The sequence below is a fragment of the Condylostylus longicornis genome, unplaced genomic scaffold, assembly GCF_029603195.1.
Source record: "Condylostylus longicornis isolate FDR11 unplaced genomic scaffold, ASM2960319v2 ptg000018l, whole genome shotgun sequence".
NCBI classification, from domain to species: domain Eukaryota; kingdom Metazoa; phylum Arthropoda; class Insecta; order Diptera; family Dolichopodidae; genus Condylostylus; species Condylostylus longicornis.
The window spans coordinates 12,509,962-12,537,918 of NW_026577987.1; the positions used below are offsets into that span (position 1 = coordinate 12,509,962).

General features: G+C 24.8%; 3 protein-coding genes across 3 annotated transcripts in view; 2 read left to right on the forward strand and 1 right to left on the reverse strand.

Moving 5' to 3' along the window:
- Positions 1-15,157: 15,157 nt before the first annotated feature.
- On the forward strand, positions 15,158-19,902 carry LOC129606269 (cleavage and polyadenylation specificity factor subunit 1). The gene is made up of 3 exons (XM_055516497.1): positions 15,158-17,297; positions 17,362-18,708; positions 18,777-19,902. Exons 1-3 carry the CDS (start codon positions 15,329-15,331, stop codon positions 19,784-19,786), a joined length of 4,326 nt encoding a protein of 1,441 aa, XP_055372472.1. The 5' UTR covers positions 15,158-15,328; the 3' UTR covers positions 19,787-19,902.
- A 26-nt stretch (positions 19,903-19,928) lies between these two features.
- Positions 19,929-22,777, reverse strand: LOC129606270 (U3 small nucleolar RNA-associated protein 14 homolog B). Its single transcript, XM_055516499.1, has 3 exons — positions 22,237-22,777; positions 21,255-22,182; positions 19,929-21,195 (listed from the first exon to the last, which is right to left on the reverse strand). Exons 1-3 carry the CDS (start codon positions 22,663-22,665, stop codon positions 19,976-19,978), a joined length of 2,577 nt encoding a protein of 858 aa, XP_055372474.1. The 5' UTR covers positions 22,666-22,777; the 3' UTR covers positions 19,929-19,975.
- Positions 22,778-23,939: 1,162 nt separating this feature from the next.
- Positions 23,940-27,957, forward strand: part of LOC129606351 (cofilin/actin-depolymerizing factor homolog) — a 45,493-nt gene continuing 41,475 nt past the window's right edge. The window contains exon 1 of the mRNA XM_055516637.1: positions 23,940-24,369. Within this exon, the coding sequence (XP_055372612.1) occupies positions 24,367-24,369 (3 nt within the window). The 5' untranslated portion in view covers positions 23,940-24,366. The remainder of the gene's footprint in view (positions 24,370-27,957) is intronic.

Consider the following 27,957-nt stretch of genomic DNA (forward strand, 5'->3'; position numbering starts at 1 on the left):
AATAGTTTTTTAATAGAAAAATTGTTATTTGAGAAGCCTTTATCTTTTCATTCAACGACGACATATTATGGTGGAAATAAAGAAAAACCTGCCTTTTTTTCATTATTTTTTAAGGAAAACTGGTTTTTTTTTTTTCATATTTTCATGATTTTCATTAATTTTTCTTGCTTTTATGTAAAATCTTACAAATTCAAATTCAATTATGGACTAATAAGTTGTAAGTTTAGCGAGAGAAACTTAAGATATTACTTTTAAATTTCGTCTGTTTTTTTTTTTTTTTGTTTTTTGGTTTTTCATTTAAATTTTATTTTGCTTCTGTAAAAAACAAAAAAAAATTTTATTAAGAGTAAGAATACCTTATCTTCTAAATCTATCATTTCATGGTTCCTTTCTTTACTTATTTACGTATATGGTATGTATTCTTTGATGTAATTATATGTTTCCTTAATTTCAAGCTACTGTTAAAAATAAAGAAAAAAAAAATATAAAAAATATGTATTGTGAGTACACAGATATACCCATATATTTAAGTAATTTTTATAAGAGTAATTCCTTAGGCCATAATATTCTCTCAAAAAACCACAAATATAATTATAAAAAAAAAAAATATGGAAAAAATAAATAATAATAATAAAATATAAGAAAAATAAAATCATATTCATGAGATTTTAATTCAAAGAAATCTAAGAAAAAAAATATTATGTAAAAAAAAATAATAGAATCGGTTTTAGTTACCTTGGTAACGAAGATTTAAAAAAAAAAAATAATTGAAAACTTATCCACGTTTATGGAAAATCCGAGTCTATCCGAAAATCTTAAAGTAACTCATTCATTGCCCTCATTCAACTCTGGATAATTCACAATAAAAAGGTATCTTCTTCTAAAATAAAAAATAAATTAAAATTCACAATAGTTCGGAAAAAGAAATATTTTCCATTGTGAGAGGCCATAAGTGTGACAGACTTTCCAAAACAATCATAATATACATTTTCTTTTAATTGCAATTAAATAAACACTATATTTTAACTTATATATTTTTGCATGTGAAATAATTAAGAAAGAAAAGTTAATTAAATCACTATATTTCTGAAAAAATTATTGAATAACCACTCAAAAATAATAAGTAATTGTCGAATTCATTTATAATTAATAAAATTTGAATAAAAAAAATAAATTAATATTCTTCAAGTAAAATCTATATTTGTGAATCAGAAGATTTTAATGGAAAATTTTCTATTTAATATTAAAAAATTTTTAAAAAAATTGGATAAGCTCAAAAAGATTATTAAATTGATTAATAACAATGTTGAAATTGAAACAATGTTGTCCCTTACTTTTCACATTGGAGTAATACTGAAATTGCATAAGTAATAAAATAAAATATTTCTTTTATCTTAATGGAAATTTCTTCATGCAACTGCAGAACAGATTGATGACGTAATCAAAGGAACGAGTTAAAGGCAGAAAAATTCATTAAAAAAAAAAATTTTTCTCCTCGAACTGGACTCGAACCAGTGACCTACCGCTTTCTAGGCGGACGCTCTACCAACTGAGCTACAGAGGCATGAAGAAATTGCCGACGAAATGTTCTCTACATTGCTTATACTGTAATTCACATGATTACTAAGTATTTGTTTTGTTTACATTGATTGCTACATACAATCTACTATTGAAACACACAATAACAAGAACATATATATTTATAGGATTGTGCCTATTGCACTAATATTTCTTGTTTTTGCTCCTCAAACACATAAATAATAAAATATACCCTTCAAAAACAGTTTGTCGTGCAGATTTAATGTGCAAAATCAACAATTTATATTATGTTTTCCGTTTATTTTAATTATATTCATCAATAAAATATGAATTAATTAATAAAATTTACATTAATGCATATTTTATAAGATCCTATCAATATTTATTGATCTCCAGTAAAATAATATTTTTTTTGTTGTAAATGTTTTGTGTTATTCACCGTACGATCGTAAAAAACATAAATAAATTCTTTTTCAGTATATATTTTTTTGTTAATTTCACAGTTTTTAAGAAATTGTACTTGCTAGTAAAATACTATAATGAAAAAATAAATCAAATAAATAAATTAATTACCAGCTCGTACATGTAGGGGTAATCGAAATGAGTAATTGCAAACTCCATAATAATTAGAAGCGTTTTGCTTATGTTAAAAAACACAACAGATAGCATATATATGTGATATATGTGGCATAAACCCATATACCACATATATCAAATACAATAATTACGCAATAGTAACATGATATATATAATAAATGTGTGCGGATTTTTTAATTAAATTTCAAGTAAGTATATAAAAATTTTTTACAAATATCTAATTCAAATCGATATGCATTTACTTTTATGAATAAAGTTACGAATATAAAAAGAAAATATTAGTATATATATATATATATCCATATGTATGTATATACACAATATATATCATATTTTTAACACATACATGATGCACATACTCCAATGTAGGTATATGAGAATTTTTTTTAATGGTATAGTGGTTACACAGGAAACCATTAATTGCAATATTTTTTAATTCAATAAAAAAAGTTCTAAAAAATAAAAGATATTTTTTTTTTAGTAGAATTAAAATAAAATCTGAATATATATGTGTATATATATGTAGGCTTTATATATATAAGAAATATGTATCTCTTGAGATAAAAAGAAAAATTCAATCTTACATAAGAAGTTTTTAAAAAGAAAGTAATAAAAGAAAAACTTTGAATGTGGCACACAAACTGCTCTTATACAACTGTAAACTAAATATGGTTTATTATAAAGAATGTAGAATTTGTCTGTTACAATTAATAACAATTGTTAATAATTAATATAATTTAAAAATATAGGTGAATAAAATTGTAATTGAATCCCCATAATAAATAGAATTTTAACTTTCTCTTTATATTCAAAATTAAAAATTTTTCATTAAAGAAATTTAAAATAGTCATCACTGTTTAATATTTTTGACATTAAGTATATATTAAGAAATATTACATATAAATGTATGTATGTATATACCACATAATGAATGCCTTTCAATCTATATTTAAATGTGTATTTCATTTTAATAAACGTACCTACAATATGTAAGCACATTGTGTATTTTATAATATAAAATACTAAAACAAAACATTTGAACACACCTCTTGGCGCTATTTTATAATGTGGTTTTTTAATACCAGGTGCTATAAAATTAAGTGAACCATTTTAATATTATATTTAAAATAAGTATGTATATGAGCATATTTATACATAAGTAAATATATACGTATGTTAACGTATATTTATAATTTTTTCTTTTTATTTTACTGCTTTCATTTTGTATTTTAATATTTAATATTTTAAGTTTTTGATAGCATGAAAAGGCTACAGTGCGGCAATCCTTTTCATATACATATACAGATTTTGTTTAAGCATGTACATACTCGTATATGTAAGTATGCATACAATAGTGTAGTGATGCATTTTATACAGTAAAATCTCTTACAGAAAAAATTATTAAGAAACAAATTAAGTTAACCTCCCAAATGATCAACAAAATTCTCTTAAGGCATATTTTAATTGTAAAATCATATTAACCATACATCGGCACTCGTACATATTTATCAAAGAATGATTATCTGGCATATTTTTAGAAATATTGGTCTTGAAATTGTTCTGTATAGGTAATATTTTCTAATTACATTCTAAAATATTACCTATACAACGAAGTTCTGCCTTTCAAATCAAATCAAATAAATTTAAAAATATATAGAATTTAAATAAAATTCAACAAATATTCAAAAGTATCAAACAAATTCCTCAGAACGGAAATTTTATAAGATAATATTTTTATTAATAGTAGTGGTAAGATAGGAATCATCGCTTTAAACAAACGGTTAGCGTTAGATCACTAGAAGATTCGTCGATAACCCCCCATAACACATTATACTCCTCGAAACTACTCGACTCATTGATTTTAATTTGGAAATTTAAGAAAAATCTTTATTAAACATTTTTCTTTAAATATATTGTTCATATTGTGACAGATACAATTATGAATTGAGTGACTTTTGTTAAATTAATAACATTTGTTATATAAAAATGTTATTAAATATAAATTATTTAAAAAATCATATTGTAAATTCAATTTAAAAATTTGCACAAATATTCACAAAGCCATAGTAACCAACGACCTAATATTACTTAATACATAAATAATATTAAATAATTTTTATTCTATAACCTTCCACAACTATGTAGTATAACACTAATAACACTTACAGTAATAATAATTGTTATAATAATACAAACCTGACAATACAACATAATACAAAAATATTAACAACTCTTATTTTACTCTCCTTAAAAAAAAGCAAAGTAAAGTAAACTTTAATGCTCTCTTTCGAATTTTATCGGCAGCATAAAATTTCGCCCTAAAAATCCTTTAAGTACATAATTTCCCTTTATTTACAATGACAGCAGAGCAAAATAACTCTCTTAATTGAAAAAATATTAAAGCCCTTTATAATTTAAAGAAATTTAATTAGTCTCTAAAAATTAATTAGATTTGATTATTACTTGTAAGCTCTACATCATTCATACATATATGGCACAAATAATTATAATTTTTCCTTTTTATTAGAAGAAAATACTCTTTTAATATAGAGATTCTTTTCAATCCTTATTAACAATAAATTGAAATGAAGTTTTGCAAAAAAAAAAGAAAATAAAATCTTAATATAGATTTTTGGTTTTTTAGTGGAATAATATCTATGAAGGGTTGTTTACAAATTACCACAGATAAAAATAATTTTTTTTAGTTTCTAAATAGAAAAGAACTTGAATTACGTTTTATGTGTTAGTTCCAACTAATCCCATTGGATATTCCGAAATCAATACGCTTTTTACTTCTTTTTAGTATAATTTAAACAAATATTGAGTTTAATTTTTTTATTGCAGTTCCGGTATTATTATATTTACACTATTTCCAATGTCCTTCATAAATATTTTATGATATGATCAACAAGTTCTATAAGTAAATGTATAACAAGAAGAATTTAATCAGTGTTCAAAATATTGTGATTCGATTGTACCAACTTCATCTACTACAATTCAATTTTATATCAAATATATGTATGTACCTTTCTGAATAGAAATCTCTTAATTTTTAGGATTCATTGAAGACAACAAAAAAAAAAAACAAACAAACAAAAAAGTAATAATTTTTAAGTAAATCATTCTTTTTATCTTGTATGAAAAAGATCATCTCCAACATCTTAAGTTTGCATAATGAATTGACACTATATAGAATAAGATACAAAAAAAAAAGAGAAAAAATTAAAACAATTATGAAACAAAAAAAAAAACCCAAAAAACAAGAAAAACAAAAAATCAATAATTTGTTTCAATATTCAGGACATCCTTTTTACTTAGAAAGAACCAAAATGAAAATTCTTACCAGTCATCAGAGATCAGCAACTTCTCTCTTTTTCAAAAAAAAAATTAAACAGAAGACTTGAAGTGTGTTAAGAAGTAGAAAAAAAATTTTTTTTTAATGAAGTGAAATAACAAGTTAATATTTTTTAAAGAATGAAAATATTGCTCAGCATTTTTTTCAATAATAACAATTTTTATCCTCCAATTTTATTTTTATTTTCAATTTTCTTTTTTGGTATTTTATTGTTTTCTGAATCTCTTCCTCTCTCTCTCTCTTAACCATTTTTTTTATTATTATTATTATTAAATGTACAAAGTACTTGGGATCCGTCCAACAGTCCAGTTCAGTAACTATTTCAAATCCCTATCAGAGAAATCATACAACTTACATCTTATGTATATACATACATATGTACACATTTGATGACAGATAATCTTTAATAAGATGTAGAAAATCAGAAATTAAAAATAAAAACAAAATGAAAAAAGAATCCAAAACACCAATTTTTGTTCATCATTCTAAATAAGAATTGTAATAAAATATATAATATGAAAAATAACAAAAATAAAAATAAGAAAAAAACGAAGGTATTAAAACCAATAACATTAAAATGTTAAGAAAATCGGTATCAATTTGATTTACAAAAAACAGGAAAAACAGAAAAAGAAAAAAAAATATCAAAGAATCTATAGATGAAATTAAACAATAAAAATAATAATAAAAAAAAAATTTAACATTTAAGTGGTAGCCGATTCTCTCTAGTACACATGTAAAGAATATTTTGTGTTTTGTGTTAATAAATTTGTTAACTTTAAAAGATTCATTCATAAAAAAAAAAATTATTTTCTCTTCTTTTGTAATTTTCGTTTTTTTTTTATGTTCTTTATTTTTGTTTTATTGTAAAATAAAGATAATTTTAATTGATTTGAACTTCAAATAAAAATGAACTTCTGTAAATAAATAAATACACCAAAAATACACCATACATAAAATGGTGAGAATTTTTTCTTTTCATAAATTAATTGAAAATTAATTAAAATATTATTTTGGGTGTTCAATTTACATGCATGTATGTATGTTTGTAGATTACAATTTGATCTAAATGTTTAGGGATTTTAAGTACATGCAACATTATATATACATACATATACGTTTAATTATCATGGAGATTATGTTTTTAGTTATTGGAACACTATTCTACCTAAAAATATGCAAAAGCTTTAAGAAATTTTTAACCAATTTACTTTGAGAACACATTCTAGAAGGGTTTTGAATAATATGAGAAAAAATTTTTGAAAAATAATCGATTAAAATTAATATTTTAGAAAAATCTTTATAAAATTTTCCTGCACGCTGAAGATTCAATATTATTTTCTAGAATTTTTAATAAACTTATGAAAATATGTACCTTTTCAAATTGGTGTTTTTACAATGAAACAAAATATGAGTATAATTTTTTGTTGAATCGATTAAAATTCTAATTTTAAAAGAAAAAAGGAAATTTGCGAAACAATTTGTCATCAAACTAGAAGTCAAAACGGCACATTTGTACGAAGGACTTCTTGCACCTGCAACGTTAACCAACCAACCAACTATTAAAACTCAAGGTAGTTTGATCATTTGTTTGAATTGTCAGAAAAAAAAATCATTCTCACAAATATTCATAAATAAAATTAGTTATTTTTGGGAATTATGTAAGTGCAACTTACGAGTTCGCCCATTTTCGTAATAATTTCAGGTAGTAACGAGCAAGTGAAACTAAGTTTAACCTGAGAGCTTATGATTTCATAAAAAATTGCTATTTTCATTAATTTACTTAAGTAAGTATTTTAGTTATTTTGAAAAATTTAATCGATGGCTGTTCATTTAATTCCAAAATTTGTAATTAAAATTAACTTTGTAAGTTTTTCATTTATGCTGCATTATGTACATAGCCATATTTTTTTTGTAATTGTATATTAATCGATACATTAATCATTAATTCATTCATATTATTAATAATAATGCATATATTCTTATATTCAGATACTAATACCCCATCAGATTTAACCTTATGCACTTGGATATTTGCGCATTTTTGAAAAGACATGTAAACAATCTAAAAGGATAAAGTCCAACTAATAAAGCATATTTAAGAAATATAGAAACACGTGTTAAATGTAATAATTTTTGAAGAGTTGTTCAAAATCATTGAGATTATATAATCGATACTTAAGGTTATAACACAATATGTTAACAATTTCCATTCATACATTTGCAGCTTTTTGCTGTACAATGTAACTAGAATTTAAAAATCATGTTTTTATTGGGAGTTATTAACTTTTAATTATAAGAAGTGCAAAAAATCCTTTATAATAAAATTCAAATTTTTAAGATTTTAAAATGTATGCTACGCAGTGTATATTGTACTAAAATCATCTAAATGTGTGAAATTTAAATTTAAATTACAAAAATGTACTTAAATAATATCTTAAATTTGATATTTATTTTGTCGAAATGTTTTCTGTGAAATTTTCAACAAATTCATTTTTATTTTTCTTTTTTCTAATATTTTGAAGGTAGCTTAATATTTATTACGTGTGATTTAAGGGTAATAAAGGTAATACTCGCTGTTAAGTAGTGTATTCATTATTTAATAGTACTCATATTTTGTATACCTACCTTTTTTTTTAGATATTTTTTATTAATAAAAAAATTCTATGTATATATGTAGGTATATAAAGCAACTTAGTGGGTATCGTGAACATAGGATATGCCAAATGAGTTTGGTAGGTGTTGCTGAATAAAAAAATTTTTTTTTAAAAAAAAGAGAATTAAAAGAAAATCTCCTCCCTAAGCAGATGGAATACTAAAAAATAGAAAAAAAAAGGTATGAACCTTGTTTCATATAAAAATGTAACATATTTCGTATAATATTAACACATATATGTATATATATATATATATATATATACAAATGCTTAACACACGCAGACATATTTAGAATTTTATTTTTTTAAATTATTTTATTTGTGTGTTATTTTTTATGTAAACTTAAGTAACTAAGATCTAATGTCATTCATTACTACTTTAAATCTATTGAACGATAAGACAAATTATATAACAATAATAATTATGAGGATATTAAGAAGGATACCATGTAATTATAAATAGAAATAAAAAATATATTTGGTAGATAATATAATTCAAAAAGGATCCTTAAAATTTTTATTTGTCTTAACAAAAGAAAAAAAAAAATAGAAAAAAAATTTAAGTGCTGAATGAAAAAATATAAAGAAAAAAAATAACATTTTTCATCGAAATTTTAATGGTGTTTAAATGATCAAAATTATGTAGACACCTTACTAAATTAATTTCAATTTTTTTTTGTTTTTGTTTACTAGAAAATAAATATTAATAAATATTAATATAATTTATTGAAATCAAGAAATTTTTAGTTTTGAAAACAGTAGTTAATTTAAAATTTTGCAAATATCCAACGGAGCTACAAAATTCCAAATAAAGATCATAAATATATTTTTGTATACACATACTTACATACATAAATGCAAATTTAACATATTTATTTGGGCCACTAGATCTAGTAGGATTTAAAAGTAAATGAAAGAATACAAAGTTTATTAACTTTAAATAAATTTCGTCCCTGGCATAGTTAGATACTTGAAATTTGTTAAATTTTTATATTTATTTTTACTGCCAATACAAATTTTTAATTAAAATTAAATCAAAATAAATTTTAAAAGTGTAGGTACCATAACAAGTTAGAAATTTTATTTAATGAGAAAATCCAAAAAAAATTAAGAGCCTAAACAGAAAATTAAGCCGAAATCACGAACCCAATAAAAAAAATCAGTTCAAATAAAATTTTTAATAGTATTTATTAAATTAGCGACACTTAAAAAATCAAATTTTACTTATTTTGTTTTGATTTGAATTTAAATACAGCAACAAATTTAAAATCAGTATACAAATTAAATATTGAAAATCTGCTATAATTTGGTGATAAGTTATAACTATTAATTCCACAAGAAGAGTGTATTCACTGAAAAAATCATTAAGAGTTTCGGCACAAAACATATTTCCAATCAATTACTTAAAAATTTGTAACTTTACAATTCTTAAATTAAACTATTATTCTATGAATAAAAAAAATTTTGAAACATGAACTCAAATCAGAATCCCAAGCATAAATAAGAACCTGACTCAAATAAAATGCACGAATTATAAAATGATCTCACATCAGAATTATCAGAATTCAAATTCATTATTTTTTGTTTTTCACTTTATGTAATTGCATAAAAACTCAATGAATATCTGCAATATGTATAAGCATTCACATATAACAACAATAAATTACAACTCAAATGAGATAAATAAGTAGTTATATTTATTTAATGGATAGAAAATTGTACTCGAATAATGGGTAAATTGCAAATTCGCGTCGGTGCACTTATGATGCACAATTTGAAATAAAATTCATAGGTATAAGTAAAAGTACCTTTTGATTATAAGCTTATCTTATCAAAAATATTCTGATTTTAGATTATTTTTCTAATATTTACTTAATTCTGTAAACATTATGTAAATTAAGTAAAAAAAACACATATTTTTTATAACTTTTTGTAGCACTTTTTTTTTTTAATAATTTTCACTTTTTTTTTTAATCAAATTAAAAAAAAACAAAATAATTTTCTAATATTTGAATAAACCTTTATATTTATAGGTGACAAAGTTTTGCATTTCATACGTAAAACACGGGAACAATTCTATTATTATTTGAACACAAGAAACTACTTGTATCGTATAGAAATTGTTATTATATCTAATTTATACATTTTTATGCAGTGTTATTCATCTTTATACTCGTAAGCATGTAGTAAAAAGAATATTGGAATTCTTAACTGAAAATAATAAATGAGAATTTTACTTGCCTAAATATGTACCTACTTACGCAATATAATTTACATATCGCTTGATATTCTGATAGGAATAACCGCTTTTATTATGTAGATACCCATGCATATAACCAAAAACATAAGAAAATTATAGTGTATTTAACACTGATATGCTTTCCTCATAAATATATACATTACATGACATTAAAATACATTTATACATAGTGCCTTTAAGTTTATATTTTTATTTTTTTATATGTAAGTATGTATTAATGGATAAGTACATACCTATACAAAATTATATTGTATCAAAGTACAATATGTATCTGTCAATACACAAAAAAAAAAAAAAATTAGGTACCCATATTAAAAAAATTAGATTCTACTTCTCAAAGTAAGAAAAAGCAACATAATTTAATTTATTAATTAATTTAAAATTGTTAGTAATGGGTGCAAAATATATTCTAGATATCTACTATACCCATCTATTGACATAGAAGAGAATGTTTGAAAATCACTGAATTTAAATAAATCAAATATTCTACATACTTAAGTATATATTTTATTTATTATGTAAAATTGTAATGAAACAAATTGATTTGTTTATAAAATAAAAATTTCAATGTTTATTATTGAATTAAGATAAATAATGCCTAAATTATAAGTACAAGGGAAGTACAAAATTAAATATATGAAAATGATTTGCAAACTGAATATTAATTTGACGTTTATGTGTTAAAGATTGATAAGATAATTAATGTATTTGTATATAAACATAATTATATTTTTCTTTTAAAATTATGTCCGTAACATGCCTAAATAGTTATGGGTACTACCAAAATCAATTTGATTATAAAAATTAATCCGTTTTACAAAAATAAAATTGAATAACATATCTACAAGATACGTAGGTATCTTGTATGTTTTCAATTTTATCGTAAAAGATACCTACTTATTACTATGATGGTATGTAAATGCAAATTATTACTCTAAATTGCAAAAAAATAATGAGTTTTATTTTACTTAATACACATAATACAAAAAAGAACCTATAATATATATTAAATGCACTCACAGTAGTTCATAACTATATACATACTTCCATACCCTATATTCACACATACTAATATATATAACCCAATATTTTACAAAGTACATATATGTATATACATATATATATATATACAATATTGTGTATTATCTTATAGATATTTTTATATGATAAAATTTTATTTATTATTAGTATGTACACATGTATATAGATGTGTTTTTGTACATGTATAATAAATACCATCGTGCAATATTTTTGTTAAGTGCGACGGAATTATTATTATTTTTTTTTTCTTCATCAATCTTTTTTAAATATAATATTCTACAACTTCATAATATACAATTACATGCTTATTAAAGTATTTTGTACTAATTGTTATTCTTTTCTAATTTTTTTTTTATCTTATTATTATTCATATTATTTATTTATTTATATTTATGTATAGATATATTTATAAATTCTTAGTAAAAATAAATATATTTATGTATATTGTATGTATATATTATGTATGTATGTATGTAGGTACCTATCATATATACCTTATTGCCATTAAAAAAAAAAGAATTATAATAAAAAAATTCTCGTTTTATAAAGCAAAAAGAAACAAAAATAACGAAAAAAAAGAAACAATAAAAATTAACTTTGTATATTAAAAAAAAAAAAAATTATTATTATTTGACGCAGTATTGAAATATTGAATCATTCATTCAATGTACCCTACCTACCTCCCTACCCAACACCCATAATAAAATGATTAAAAATCAACATTTTTTTTTAAGATATTTAATATTGTATCTACATAAATTAAAAATTGTATATAAATACATACTGTATTAAATACATAAGTATATCCATGTGTATATATTAATTCTACATTATATTTTTAATTATTAATTAATATCATGTAAATATTATTATATATTTACAATTATATTTATTGTACAATTCGTTCTTTTTATATTTTACAATATCGAGAAAAAAAAACAATACCAATACAAAATAGTGACCATTTTCATAATCAGTAAGTCAGTCAGCCAGCCATTCAGCCTACCATTCAATAAATAATATTACAGAAAAGAAAAAGAAAAGTAAAGAAAAAAATGGAAAAACAAAACTTCATCTTGGTACAAATTCCTTTTTCTTTATTTAATTAAACATTTTTTTTTTTTGTTCAAAATTTTAATAAGTAGGCATCCCTTTTAATAATAATTTTTTTTAATTGTATAAATCGGAACCAAAGAAATTGTTTGGAATAAAATGAAAATTATGTCATTATATCAATAAAATATTTAAATTTTTCTATACACACCTATGTACTTACAATATACCCACTTCAATTACAAAATTTTTTCCATTCCTTACCAATCTAAATATTTAATTTTTAAAAAATTATGCCATATTTGTGCCATTTACATACATGTACATACTTATATTTAATATTTAAGAAAAAAAAGGGAGTTGTAAAATTTTTAATAAAAAAATATTGATTTTTTTAAATACCTTTTTTCAATTTTTTATTTGTGATCCAGAAAATAATTACACAAAAATAGTTCCACAAATTCAATTTCTTTTTTGATTCACAATAAAAAAAAAAAATTCTTCTATTTGAAAATATAAAAGTTTTTTTTTAAATGATTTCAAAAAGAAAAAAAAACACAAATTAATTATAAAAATCACTAAATTACGCAAATATTTTCACATAATTATTTTGTATTTAATGTGAAATGTTAAATTAAAAACTTCAACTTTAAAATTCTCAATAAAAAGACGACGAAAAACTTCAAAAAAAAAATTTTTTTTAAACAAGTATGGCGAACTCAAGTGAAAAAAAAAATATGAAAAAAATGAAAGATGTTGAAAAAGTTTTCAATTTATTTTTACTCTTTTTTTTGTTGTTCAATTTTCATATTTGATTTTAAAATTTTAATTTTATCGTATTTGAAATTTTAATTTTAATATATTTTTTATTTAATTTAGTTTTCAATTTAAAATTGCTTATTTCTTTTAAAAATTTTATTGAATTGTAAAAACTTTTCCTTCGGTTTTTTCTTTTTTTTTTTGCCTTTTCTAAGTATTTAAGTTTGTCAATTTGTATTGATATATTTTGAAGTCAAAAAATTTATTAACACGACTATAAGCCGACGGCAAAGAATTTTCTTCGGCCATCTTAATCAACGAATATTAAACGAAATCAAATAACGAACTAAAAAAAAAAATAAAAAAGAAAAAAAAGAACAATAATATATTAAAGTAAAAACAAAAACAGAAAAAATTGTAAAAAGTAAAAATGTCGAAAATATCTAACCTTTTCTAGCAAATGAAAAATTGAATGTTATGAAATTGAATTATTTCATTCACACTAATTATTTAGATAGTAATGAAGAAAAATGTCAAACGTGATTTAAGCCGCCAATTTTTTTTTAACTATTTTACTTATTAATTAAATGGTAGATGTCGCCCTTTTTTCATAAAATTCGGCTGCCATCTGTGAAAATGCTGGAGAATAAGTACAAAATGTCGACAAATAATTTTTTGTGGTACATTTCGTAGATTGGTGCAGCAATCAGCTGATTTTTGTTATGGTTATAATTTTCATACTGAAATTATTGAATTTTGACGTAAAATTTGAACGTAATGAGATAATTTCAGTACAATATATAAACAACAATTTGTCAACGATTTGGATGAGCAAAAATTTTATGAGATAGGAGAATTTACATTAAAATTCTTCGCGAGACGACATTTAATTTTATTTGAGTTATCTTATTAAAATATATAATTAACTTTGTCTCGGAGCGTTTTTTTTTTACTAAGAATTATTATTTAATTTTTTTGCAAGTTTTATTAATTTAGACATATTCTTTGACATTGTCAAAATTTTTTAATCAAGTTATTTTAAGACAAGAATAGATTTTTTAATAAATGACTTTTCTGACATATTCTTTTACTTTATCTGTATGAAAGTAAACACCCGGCTCCAGCTACATTTCTTTTAACTTTGAACTGAAGACGTGTACTCGACTCATTTTTCATATTAACGAAACTTAAATTAAAACCAATGCTACATTTAACAATATTTCTGTATGAGTTTTTCTTTAAATTTATTTTTTTAGCTAACTTGATTTTTTTATGGAGCATGAATTTAAGAAACCTTAAGGCCTAACCTAGAAATTGATGACCTAGATTAGATAGGAAAACCAGGTATGAAAATTTTCATTCACTGAAAAACAACGTAAATATCCATAACTGACATATGCGTTATTTGTTTGACGGATTTTTCTTTCTATACTTTCTTTAGTTAAGCAACGCATATAAAACTCAACAAAAATAGGCATACAAAATAATTTCGATTATTGGTTTTTCTTTAAATTTTCAAAACAAAAATTTATGAAAAATTACTTGAAAAAACTATATTTATGTTAAAAAAAAGTGTTTAATGATTATGATTTAAATTAAAAGTATACTTATAAATCATTTTGCAAAAGATAAATATTAATTTTTATGATACATAAACAATTAACATTAATTATTAGTTTTTTGTCACTTATTTGACATAATATTTGTGAGCTATAAAAGTTCTGTTTCAAAACTGGGCTTTTATCATTTAAGCATGCTAATTGCAACCGTCAACAATGGTTATCGTTGTATCATTGTGAATAATTAATTAAAAATTGTGAATTTTGTAATACGGCCACATTCAAATAGTAGTCAACACTTAAGAAAACATTATGTTTTGGTTATAGCAATCAAATATTTTGTTTAATTTAAGTTTGCCGAACGAGTTTTGAGAAAAGAAAAAATAATATTATATGTTCGATCAGTCATTAAATATTTCATTCGGAAAGTTGAAATATTAAGTTAATATTTTAGAATTATTAATGTTTCCGTGAATTAATTTAAAAACCTTAAAGAAGCCAAATTAAAATGTTTTCAATTTGTAAACAAATACATCCAGCTACTGGGATTGAACATGCAATATCTAGCCATTTTTTTAATAGTACTGAGGTAAATCTGGTAACCGCTGGATCAAATATTTTAAAGGTATACAGTATTCGTCCAGAATTTGATTATCAAAATAGGAAATATGAAATCAATATGTCAAAGATGAAATTAGAGTGTTTGGCAAAATATACAGTACACGGAAATATTATGTCTTTGCAAAATGTTTCTCTATCCGGATCGCATCGAGATGCTTTACTATTAAGTTTTCGTGATGCAAAACTTTCAGTAGTTCAACATGATCCAGACACATATGAATTGAAAACTCTTTCATTACATTATTTTGAGGAAGATGAAATTAAAGCTGGTTGGAACAGTAATTTTTATATACCAACTGTTCGAGTTGATCCAGATAATCGTTGTGCAGTTATGTTAGCATTTGGTAAACAACTTGTTGTGCTACCATTTCGAAAGGATAATACATTAGATGAGATTGAACTTGCCGATGTTAAGCCAATGAAAAAAACCCCAACTCAATTAGTTACGAAAACACCAATATTAGCTTCTTACATTATTGCTTTAAAAGATATGGATGAAAAAATCGATAACGTAATTGACTTTCAGTTTCTACATGGTTATTACGAGCCAACTCTATTAATTTTATTTGAGCCTGTTAGAACTTTTTCTGGTCGTATAGCTGTTCGCTCAGATACTTGTACTTTGGTAGCTTTGTCTTTGAATATACAGCAGAGAGTGCATCCGATTATATGGACTGTAACCAGTTTGCCTTTTGATTGCTTAAGAGTCATGGCGATAGAGAAACCTATTGGTGGATGTTTAGTGTTTGCTGTTAATTCTTTAATTTATTTAAATCAAAGTGTTCCACCTTACGGGGTTAGTTTAAACAGTACAGCTGATCATAGCACTTCATTTCCTCTGAAACCACAAGATGGTGTTAAAATTAGTTTAGATGCTGCACAAATTACTTTTATTGACAGTGATAAATTAGTTTTATCATTGAAAACTGGAGAACTTTATGTATTAACATTATGCGTAGACTCAATGCGAAGTGTGCGAAATTTTCATTTCAATAAAGCCGCTTCGAGTGTGTTGACAAGCTGCATTTGTGTATGTCAAAACGAATACATATTCTTAGGATCTAGATTGGGTAATTCACTGTTACTTAGATTTAGAGAAGAAGACGAAAATACCATTATAACTATTGATGATATAGCTGACAATGAACCAGAAATTCCACAACAACAACCTAAAGAAAAGCGGTTAAGAATGGAAGAAGAGGAATTGGAAGTATATGGATCCGGAAAGAAAACATCAGTACAGTTAACGAAATTTGTTTTCGAGGTATGTGACAGTTTATTGAACATTGGGCCTATTGGTTTTATGACCCTTGGAGCTCGTATAAATGATTCTGAAAATGTAGAAGCAAACAGAGAAGATGAACAAAAGAAAAACAACTTAGAATTAATAACTTCAAGCGGACATGGTAAAAATGGAGCTTTGTGTATTTTAGCTTATTCAATTAAACCTCAAATGATTACAAGTTTTGAGTTGCCAGGATGCATTGATTTGTGGACAGTATTTGAAACTGATAAACAAAAAGCGGGTCGAAAAGATTTTAACCATCATGACTTCATGATTCTGACACAAAAAAATAAAACACTGGTTTTACAAACTGGGAATGAAATCAATGAAATTGAGCATACCGGATTTTGTACCGATTTACCTACCATATATGTCGGTAATTTGGGGAACAATCGTTTTATAGTTCAAGTAACAGTAAAAACAATTAGATTGTTACAAAGTACAAGATTAATTCAGAATATACCGCTGGATGTGGGGTCACCCATAACACAAGTATCTTTAGTTGATCCATATGTTTGTATAAGAGCTGAGAATGGTCAAGTGATAACTTTAGCTTTAAGAGAAACACGAGGTATAATGACTTTTAAAATTTTAATATTTTAATTTGAATTAAAACCAATTTTCATCATTTTTAGGCGTTCCAAGATTAGCCATTAATAAAAATACCGTTAGTAGTACTCCAACTGTTATATCTCTAAGTGTTTTTAAAGATACTTCTGGTCTTTTCACATCTAAATTGGATGACTTCACCATAGGACCGGGAGCCACATTCGGTGCTACAACAGGTGTAGGTTATAGTTTAAAACCAGAACCTAATATGAAAGTTGAGGACGAAGAAGATTTGTTATATGGTGAAGGTGGAAGTTCATTTAAAATGAATACAATGGCTGACATGGCCAAAAAATCTAAGAGTAAGAATATTGAATGGTGGGAAAGATTCTTACATCCAATTAAAATAACATACTGGTTGTGTTTATCAAGAGAAAACGGCAATTTAGAAATATATTCAATGCCTGATCTAAAACTAGTATATTTAATTTCAAATATAGGAAATGGTTCGAAATGCTTAATAGACGCAATGGAATTCGTTCCAATCAATTTTGCAAGCAATCAGCCAGACTCTAAACCTATAAAAGATGCAAATCGTCATGAAGATATTCTTAACATAGGACAAAGTAACAATATGACTGTTCCAGCTGTTGAAATCCTAGTTACTTCATTGGGAAACAGTCAACGAAATCGTCCACTTTTATTTGTCAGAACGAACACTGATTTAATAATATATCACGTTTACCGATATACTAAAGGTCATATAAAAATTCGATTCCGTAAAATTTATCATGATGTATTAATGAGAAAAAATAAGATTGAGAAACAAGAAATAAATTTAGATGATGATGAGAATCCGAATGAAATTAATACAAATAAATTAAACAAAATGAAGTACTTTGAAAATATATCTGGTTTAAATGGTGTTGCGATTTGTGGTGATTATCCCCGTTTTGTTTTTATGACGTCCAGAGGCGAATTGAGAGTTCATCGAATGAACACTGAAGTCACATTTCAAAGTTTTACGCCATTCAACAATATCAATTGCCCCAATGGTTTTGTATACTTTGATGAAACAAACGATATAAAAATATCAGTTCTTCCAACATATTTAACATATGATTCCACATGGCCTGTTCGAAAGGTTCCATTAAGATGTACCCCAAGACAAATACAATATCATCGAGAAAATCATGTCTATTGTGTTGTTACACAAACAGAAGAAGAGACTAATAAATATTTTAGATTTAATGGTGAAGACAAAGAACTAACTGAAGAAAATAAAGGTGAGCGGTTTATATACCCAACGGCATCCAAATTTAGTGTTGTTTTGGTTACACCAAATACATGGGAAATAATTCCTGATGCTTCGATTGACTTGGATCCATGGGAGCATGTTACAGCTTTTAAAATTGTTAGCTTAGCGTACGAAGGTTTGTTTTAATAAATGATATATCTCTTTTAAGTACTGGATGATTTGTACTTTTCTTGGTTTTTTTAGGTACCCGTTCTGGTTTAAAAGAATATTTATGTGTTGGAACAAATTTCAATTATAGCGAAGATATAACTTCTCGCGGCAAAATAATGATATATGATATCATTGAAGTAGTTCCAGAACCAGGAAAACCACTTACGAAATTTAAGTTGAAAGAAATTTATATTAAAGAGCAAAAAGGACCTGTATCGGCAATAACGCATACCTTAGGATTTTTAGTTACGGCAATTGGACAAAAAGTTTATTTATGGCAATTGAAAGATAACGATTTAATAGGAGTTGCTTTCATTGACACAGATATATATGTTCATAAAATAGTTTCTATTAAATCTTTAATCTTAATCGCTGATGTATACAAATCTGTCAGTATACTAAGATTCCAAGAAGAATATAGGACACTATCCTTAGTAGCGCGAGATTTTCAACCTTTAAATGTTTTTGACATTGAATTTATGGTAGATAATCAAAATTTGGGATTTTTGGTGACAGATGCAGAAGAAAATTTCATCATATATATGTACCAACCCGAGGCAAGAGAATCGATGGGTGGGCAAAAACTTTTAAGAAAGGCTGATTATCACTTCGGACAACGTGTAAACACAATGTTTAGAATGCAATGCTCTCAAAATCCGGCCGATGTTCGTCAAATTTATGGTCGGCCTCAATTCAATTTTCAAAATCGTCACATTGTAATATTTGGAACTTTAGACGGTGCTTTAGGATATTGTTTACCATTACCTGAAAAAACGTACAGAAGATTATTTATGTTGCAAAATGTTCTATTTACACATAACGAACACATAGCAGGATTAAATCCAAAGGCATTCAGGACAATAAGAAGTTCTAGAAAGTTACAAGCAAACCCTGCTCGGTGCATAGTTGACGGTGAATTAATATACGCGTACTTACAATTGCCGTTTGTAGAAAAAATTGAAGTGGCAAAAAAAATTGGTACAAAAGTTGAAGAACTTTATGCAGACTTAAAAGAAATTGAACAAATATCAATTGTTTTTTAAAAACAGAAAATAAATTATTTTAGAAATTCATATTATTTAAGAATATTTGTTTTAAAAAATGCAATTGAAATCAAAGTATGAATACAAAAGTCAAAACGGTAAATAGTGTGAATTAAAATTAAAGAAAAGTTTTTTTTTTATTTAAATTTTTAAATAAAATTCTTTTATTATAAAGAAAAAATAAAAATGCTATGATTTTTTTGAATAATTCTTCTTACTTTCTTTCAACATATTTCCTATTCTTTTGTCAACAATATGTTTTCTTCTAGAAAATGGCTTTTTCACTAAAATAGATTCATTCATCGGTTGTATTATATGCCCCATTTTAGTTTCAACAGATGGTCTTGTCAAAACTCTAAAAGCTGTTTCTGGTACAAAAGTTCTACCGATAGGCGCTCTAATACTAGCTTCATAATCTTTAACACTAGTGAATGGAAATGGTAAATCAGAAACTAAATGATCTTTTAGCTGTTCATTTACAGTTTCATTAATATATAAATTTCCTTTGTTATCATCACGACGCTTTTCTTTTTCGGGAAATTTCAAAACTAACCGCTTCTTATTTCGACTATTTATTCCACAGCCAGCCCAAGAACCCCAACCTGGCATTGTTAAGTCAACTTCATTATCTTGTTTGTTTTTGTTATCTTTTTCTTTAGTAAAATCAACCACTACATCATCATCTTCAAACGCTTCCGCTATAGTCATTTGCCTACTAAGGTCTGGATCAATGTCATCCTCGTCACCAACTTCTTCATTGATATAATTTTTTGAGTCACCATTTACAAGTGAATGTAATCTTTTTGGTTTAATATTTGCGAAATCATTTGGGTCGATGGAATCGTTATTTTGATCGTTTGTCTTACTATCATTTTCATTGTTTTTGATCTTCTTGTCAGAAAATATTTCTAGCGGCTTTTCTATATTTATTGTTTTACCCATTGGCAACTCATTCAATTCTTGATCAAAATCAGGTCGCTGATTTTGGTTTTTGAAAGATAAATTTTTCAAATTTTCCAATTCATCTTCTTCCCCAATTACATTTGCCTCATTCTTTAATTTTTGCTTTCTAGTTGCCTCTATCTCTTCCATAATGTCTTTGACATTTTTAAGTTTTCTAGCAAACTTTTCCTGAATTTTATCTTCAGCTTCATCAAAAATGTCATCAATATCTTTGTTAAGTAATTCAACTTTTTTTTTGTCATACATTCCGAAATCATTATCACTAATATTTTCGGAATCACTTTTGTTTTTTGTAATACAATCGTCACTGCCGAGTTCCTCAACAATCCAACCATTTTCTATAATAACTTCAGATTTTTTTCCTTTCTTTCCTTTTTTTCGAAGGTTAATACTTTTGGATTTCTTTTTTATTTTTCGAGATTTTTCATCCATTTGCTTTAGATTCTCTGAAAAAAATAAAATATAAAGATAACAATTAAAATTAAATTGTTGTGAGCAAACATACCATTTTCATTTTCTAGTTTTGATTTTGCATCATTTTCTAATTTAATCATAGATTTTTCATTAAAATTAGATAAATCATCTTCAACGTTTTCTTCAATAGAATTTAAAGCTCCATTTTCTTTATTAATTTCTTCTATTTGTTTTTTATGATCTTGAATGGCCTTTTCATTTTCATTTCTCTCTAACCAATATTTTTTATAGCCCATTAAAATTTCATCAGTTTCATTTTTGTTCTTTTTTTTACCAACCTTGACCCAAGGGTTAAACGGGTCAACATCGTCATTTCCATCATCCATATTTTCTCCATCCATTTCTGCATCACTTTCCTTATTGTTATCACTTTCGTTCTCATTATCACTTCCTTGTTTATGCTTTTGAGTTAATTCACGACTAATAGCCAATTGTTCAGCCAAATCTTTTCTTGCATCTCTGTCATATTTTGCCCGAACTTGCAAATTTTTGGCCCATGTGCCAGTATTCTTATGCCTCAAACTGGCTCTTTCCATAATTCTGCTTTTTTCAATTTTCTCCAGTTGTTTCATAGCAGTCTCGGGATCAGTTTTTTGTAAAAGCTCAAATTCTTTTAGCTGTTCTTTAAGTTTTTCTTTTTTCAAAAGTTTGTGAAATTTTTTTGACTTAATTTTGTTGTGCAATCTTGCTTTAGCTGATTTTTGCGATTGCTGCATTCGTAAATAAGCTAATTCTCTTCGTTTTGCTATCAACTCATCACGAGTTAATTTTTCTTGAATTTTTCGCTCTTCTTCTTCTTCATCTACGGTTTCTTTTTGAATACCTTTTAGCGCCTTATATTTTTCTTCTAAAGCCTCCATTTCCAGTTGAAGCTCTGATTTAACAGAAAAATTCGCCGGTTTGGGTTTTGATATTTTTGTTGTATCTAAATGAATTTCTTCATAGTCAAGAGGAAATACCTAAAAGATTTTTATAATTGAAAAACTGATTTACAAAAATTCTTTTGTACTAACCTGATGATCAGACTGCCGATTTTTAGCTACTACGGCATTCCACTTCTTCAATTTAGATTTTAGTCTGTCGTAACCTATAGTCCGCTCTAGCCGATCTGCTGCAGGTTTTTCTAATGGTTTTGGCAAAACCTTCGTTCCCCAATGTGCGGCCTTTAACTCTTTAGTTACTTTTGCGTTACTCTTGTCTTTATTTAAGATTTTAACTAAATCATCGACTAAAACTATATTATCTTTGATTTTCACTTGACTGATTGATCGAGTTTTGGACAGATGAAATTCATCAACTTTTAAAGAGGGTTCAGTTCTAGTCGGCTCTTTGATGTGTTGATTTACCCCTAAACGACTGATAGACTGCAGTAAATTATTATGATTGTTTGGATCTACCTCTTCATTATCATCCGAAAAATAATTTTTATCATTTTCCAACATCTTTTAATAATATTTAAGAAAATTCTTCGCAAATAACTTATTCCAGAATTGATTTAAAAATTAGTTAATAGTTTTGTTATTATTTATAACTATACTTTTATAACCTTACGAACATGTGCAAAAATACATTGTGATTTGTGCCAGGTATTATGTCAAAAATAATTGGACAGTCTTTGACAACAAAACTTTAAGATAATATAATAATGTATCCTTCTTATATTTATGAAAATTCACATGCACTGTTGTAATTAAATATTTTAACTTCTAAAATTTTAAAATTCAGATTATTGGAAATTTATAAAAACTTTGTATAAAAAAATAAATTTTTTTTTATACAAAGCTTTCCTCTTTGTAAGACGCAGAAGAGAATCAGAATTAAGTGTCATGTCAATTTTTTGTCGCGTTCAATTTTATTTTTTAAAGGATGGTTGCCACGATAAATAAATTTAGGAATGATATAAAGTAAGTGTGCATAAAAATATAATTTATTTAAATATAAGGCTAACGAGTACCTAGTGTTATTTTTGTTCGTGAAGAAAAAACTATGGAATAATATAGAAAAAACATTCGGCTAACAGGTAAATCGTGAAAGTAGTTGCAGGAGTTATCAACCGCCAGTTAAAATGCCAGCACCATTTGTATGTTAACTTAGAGAAACGTTACAAGAAAAAATCTCTCTGCTCTCTTTTAATAACTTTGGCAAATTCATTTAGGTTGATGCTTTAAATCTCTTTTTGCAAAATGAAAAAGGAATTACTTGTAAGAAAAGTGATCACGTACTACGTTTTACAAATAAAAGTGTAATTCCAAAACTATATATTTTCGAACGAAGGATTCCAAACGAACTACAATACTTATAACAATGTTTACCGAGCTGAAAATAAAAATTCAATTTTGAGCTTATTTCTTATTATTAAAAGAAAAAAAACTAGACACGAATATTATTCTTCAATAAACATTTGCTAAATAAAAATGCAAAAATGGTGGTTTTTCAAAATTACAACATATATTATTTATTTGTATTATTGTAATATGAAATTGAAAATTAATTATAATTTACATTTTAAAATCAATATTTTTCAGCAAAACAAACACTAGCGAAAGCGATTCATTGTGTTTTGAGTTCGGAAATAACATTATACTTCAAAAGTTATCAATCGCCATCCAAAATGTCATTTTGCGTTTTAAATGTCATTAATTATATATATATATATATACATATATTTTTTTTGAGTAGTTTTTCTTAATTTTTTTCACTGTTTTATTCTGTTTCATTCGACTATTCGTTCAGTATCGTCTCGTCAGTCGTTTCACCGGGTTTAAATCGCCGTGTGGTTTTATAAGCATTAAAAATTCGCATTTCTTTTTTCTTTTACACAGTGTGTTCACACTACAACTTTAACAATTTTTTTTTTGAAATTGTATTATCATCGTAAAGAAATTCTATTGTGACTGGTTCAAGAAGAAAGAAATTAAAATAATTTATTAATTATTGAAAAATTTTTTTATTATTTAAAAAAATTAATTAAAAATAAAAAGGTTCTAAAAAAAAAAGTCAAAGAAAAAAAAAAAAGAATTTCAGTCCGCGGTGTCGTCTACTAACACCAATACAAAAGCTACATATAACGTTAAATACTTGAATTTAAGATATTTTAATTTCCAAAGGATTTATTGTACAAAATAAAAATTATTTAAAAAAAAATGGTGAGTGCATTTACTATAATTTTAAATTTGAAATTTCGTAAAATTTAATGAAAAAGAAAAAATTGCCTTCCTACTTTTTGTCTGCCATTTGAAGTTTGAATGTGTGCGTTTGAACAATATAAGTACATATACATATGTATATTATGAAAAAAAAAAATTATAATGGAGTTTGGCAATGTGGTTGTGTAGTTTTAACATGGTAAAATGCCGGTTTTCATTTTAATGAAGAAAAAAATATTTTCAAATATAATAAGTTATTTTTGGCTACATGTTAATTAAAATATTCGAATGTTGAATTTGTATGGAAACTTTAATGGAAAATTTCTTTTGTCTAGAGATTGAGAATAACATAAAGCAGAAAAAAAAAATTTTCACACCCATTCAGCAACTACGCGGCTCTGAAAATTTTCATTTGCTTTTTCTTATTTTTTTTTTTTTTTGGTTCATGGGATATTCTAAAATTCGCCTGTTCAGTGAATGCGTGTCATAAATTTTCCAATAGAAATGAAAAAGCAAAAAAAGTGAAAATTGTTCGAAATTTTTGGAAAGGTAATATTTTCAATAAGTACATACACAAATATATATACATATGTACATATTATATAAATATGTATGTACATATTTATATACCGAAAATTTTAATTTGGCTTGTAGTTCACAATAATATCTGTAAAAAATTTTTCATGAATTCTATATGAGAAATCCTTAAAAATTCACTTTACTTTAATAAATTTTTTTTTGCAAATTTAATAGTTTTGTAAATGTTAATATTTTTGTTAATGGCTTAAAATTCAAATCAGCTAGTTCATATGGATGTTATTTTAATATTTTGCATAGAAAATGTATATAAATGTAGATATTTGAGTAGGTATACATATTTATTTGAAAATATGAAAAGTTGCATTTCATACATATATTATTAAGGGGAAATTAAGATTCAGCAAATTGCTTTTTTAGAATATTTAAAGCAAAGCAATAAGATTACATTATTTTGTCGTATTGTACCCTACGCTACAGAATGTATTGGAGAAAATAAGAAAATGAAGGAAAGAATATAAAAAAATTATAATAAGCAAACAAGAGAAGCAAATCAAAAGTTTTTGTTTCACACTACAAGTAATAAATTTTCGATGAGAGGAAATGAGATAGAAAATAAACAACCATATAAGGTTTTTCAGCAACGTATTTTTTTTTTTTTTTTTATCAAAGGCACAACAATTCTATGGTGGCAATACATGGTGTTGAACTTTTATAATTTTTTTTTTTTGTATATACATATATATATTAAATTATTAATTTTATATTAAAAGTGGGGAAAAATCGCGATTTTGATTAAGTTCGGATTAAATATCTTACCATATCAAGAATCAAGATATTTTTTTTTTATGCAATTTAAAATTTATTTTTTATATAAAATTGTGTCTTATTTTATGAAGGCATAAACATTAAAACGAAAATTAATTTGTAAACATTTTTTAATGTTGGGACTTAACAACCTAAAATTCAATCCAATATTAGGTTGGTGCCTACCTACCTACCTACCTACCTGCTATCTCGTGAATGATCTATTCAATTTTAATAGAGGGTGTTTTAATCAAATATTCGAATTCATACATGAGATTTTAGAAAATAACATTTCACGGCTTCAATTCTGACATGATTTGCAATTGAAATAGCCTAAACTAAGAATACTATATCTGACCAACATAATCATGGTAGAACTTATATACACAAAATATTCAAGCATATATTCTTACGATTACTCTTACAGTATTGAAATGGTATAGATTAAATGCATAATGAAATTTATATAAAACCTATCATCTAGATTTATAAGTTTTCACATTTTGGGATTCTATAAAGTTAAATTTTACACATTTTTAATTGTTAAATGTGTCTGAAGTAGCATGTAAACAAAAATTGGTTATACATACATACATATATGTATTTATATAAAAATTTAATATTTAAAGTTAATGACCTATAAGTTACTACAGCCAAATTTAAAATCCGAAAAAAAGGTTAGTGCTCTTTTTGATGTAAAGTAAGAGAGCAAAAGAATAAAAAATTAATTTAATAGGTATGCCTATCTACTACCTATTATTTAGTTTTATAATTATTAAGTAGGTACCTACATAGTTATAGTTTGGTTTAGCTCTTATTTACTTCTTTTATTATTCAAGAATTTTTTTTAATTCTTATATCTCTGTCTAATAAAATTTGAAATTCTGTAAGAGATGAAAATAAAAAAAAAATAAATTTCATTTATTTATTATACATACTTAGAATTTATTTTTTAAATTATTTTTTAATGTTATATGAATTTCTATTAAATATTATGACTAGGTATTTTGTATTGACATTACAAATAATTATGGGTACCTACCCATTTACCTATTTGGATTGGAATAATTGCACTGAATTGAAGCTAGTGAAGATTTAATTTCATTAATTTTTACTTTTAGCTCTTTTCAATAAGTAATTAAACTTTATATTATGATTTACATGGACGACATTTAGTGAAGAAGGTGGTAGGCAAATAATGAAACTAAATTTTTTAGAAAATTTAGTTTGAAAATGTCAGTATTATTAAATTTTTAATTTATTTATTATCTAGAGATAGGTAATCTGTGTTTTTCTTTTCTTTAATTCAATATATTAAACAAAAAATCAGCACTGGTATATTAACAATGCGGACTTTTACAAAAATTAAGTATTTTACTATTATATTCTATTTGTATTTTATTATACAATTGGGACATATGCGCTCCCGTGTACTTGAACTATAAATTGAGTAAAGAAAATTTTGTTGATTATATTTAATAAATTGTCTCAATATAATAAATTTTATATTTTTAATTTATAGGTCTGTAGGTTTGTACCTACATACTCACAAATGCTTTTGTGTTTAAAAATATAAAAATTACAGATGTATATACGAGTATATACATTGTCTATATGTTTGTAAATAAAGTTATGTCCAAATTTTAAGTTAGGAATTATCGCTGGAATGAATTAAAAAATAGCCAAGTTAATATTATTTCCTTATTAACTTTTCTTAACCTTATTAAGTTTTCTTTTTCATTATTTGGGTGCAGATGTCTAAATTCGTGTCAATTTTTGCAATCAGTCACTGTTCAAAAAAAGTTTATAAATATGACAAAAACAAAAATTACAGATTCTGAAACCTAAATATCGTATTTAAAAAAAGTGGTCGAGCGATTACAAAAAAAAAACTACTTCTAAATTTATTAACATGTTTTTAAACTCATTAAATGACAAAATAAACTTCAATTGTGTTGGTTGTTTTAATCAGAGGTTTTAGATTATAAAGTTTTAATAACCCTCTCTCTGTCTAGTATAACCAACTTAATTAACCCAAACATTTTGTAAAAAAGAATTGGATATTCTTTACTCAATTTAATATTTTTTAAAATTTGACTATAAAAATTTTGACACATGAAATTTACGAGCAATAATTCAATTGTTATTTGAATGAGAAGAGAGTTAAATTACACATAAGTACTTAATGAAAATAATTGTATATATATGTACATGCATTATAATGTGCGAATGTATTATGGATTT

What these genes read in the sequence shown, in the direction of transcription:
- LOC129606269 (XM_055516497.1), top strand. Translation starts at nt 15,329, where the DNA reads ATGTTTTCAATTTGTAAACAAATACATCCAGCTACTGGGATTGAACAT. An exon ending in AGCTTTAAGAGAAACACGAG is followed by an intron (nt 17,298 to 17,361) that starts GTATAATGACTT and finishes CATCATTTTTAG; the next exon opens with GCGTTCCAAGATTAGCCATT. An exon ending in TGTTAGCTTAGCGTACGAAG is followed by an intron (nt 18,709 to 18,776) that starts GTTTGTTTTAAT and finishes TGGTTTTTTTAG; the next exon opens with GTACCCGTTCTGGTTTAAAA.
- LOC129606270 (XM_055516499.1), bottom strand. Translation starts at nt 22,665, where the DNA reads ATGTTGGAAAATGATAAAAATTATTTTTCGGATGATAATGAAGAGGTA. An exon ending in ATCGGCAGTCTGATCATCAG is followed by an intron (nt 22,183 to 22,236) that starts GTTAGTACAAAA and finishes AAAATCTTTTAG; the next exon opens with GTATTTCCTCTTGACTATGA. An exon ending in AAAACTAGAAAATGAAAATG is followed by an intron (nt 21,196 to 21,254) that starts GTATGTTTGCTC and finishes TATTTTTTTCAG; the next exon opens with AGAATCTAAAGCAAATGGAT.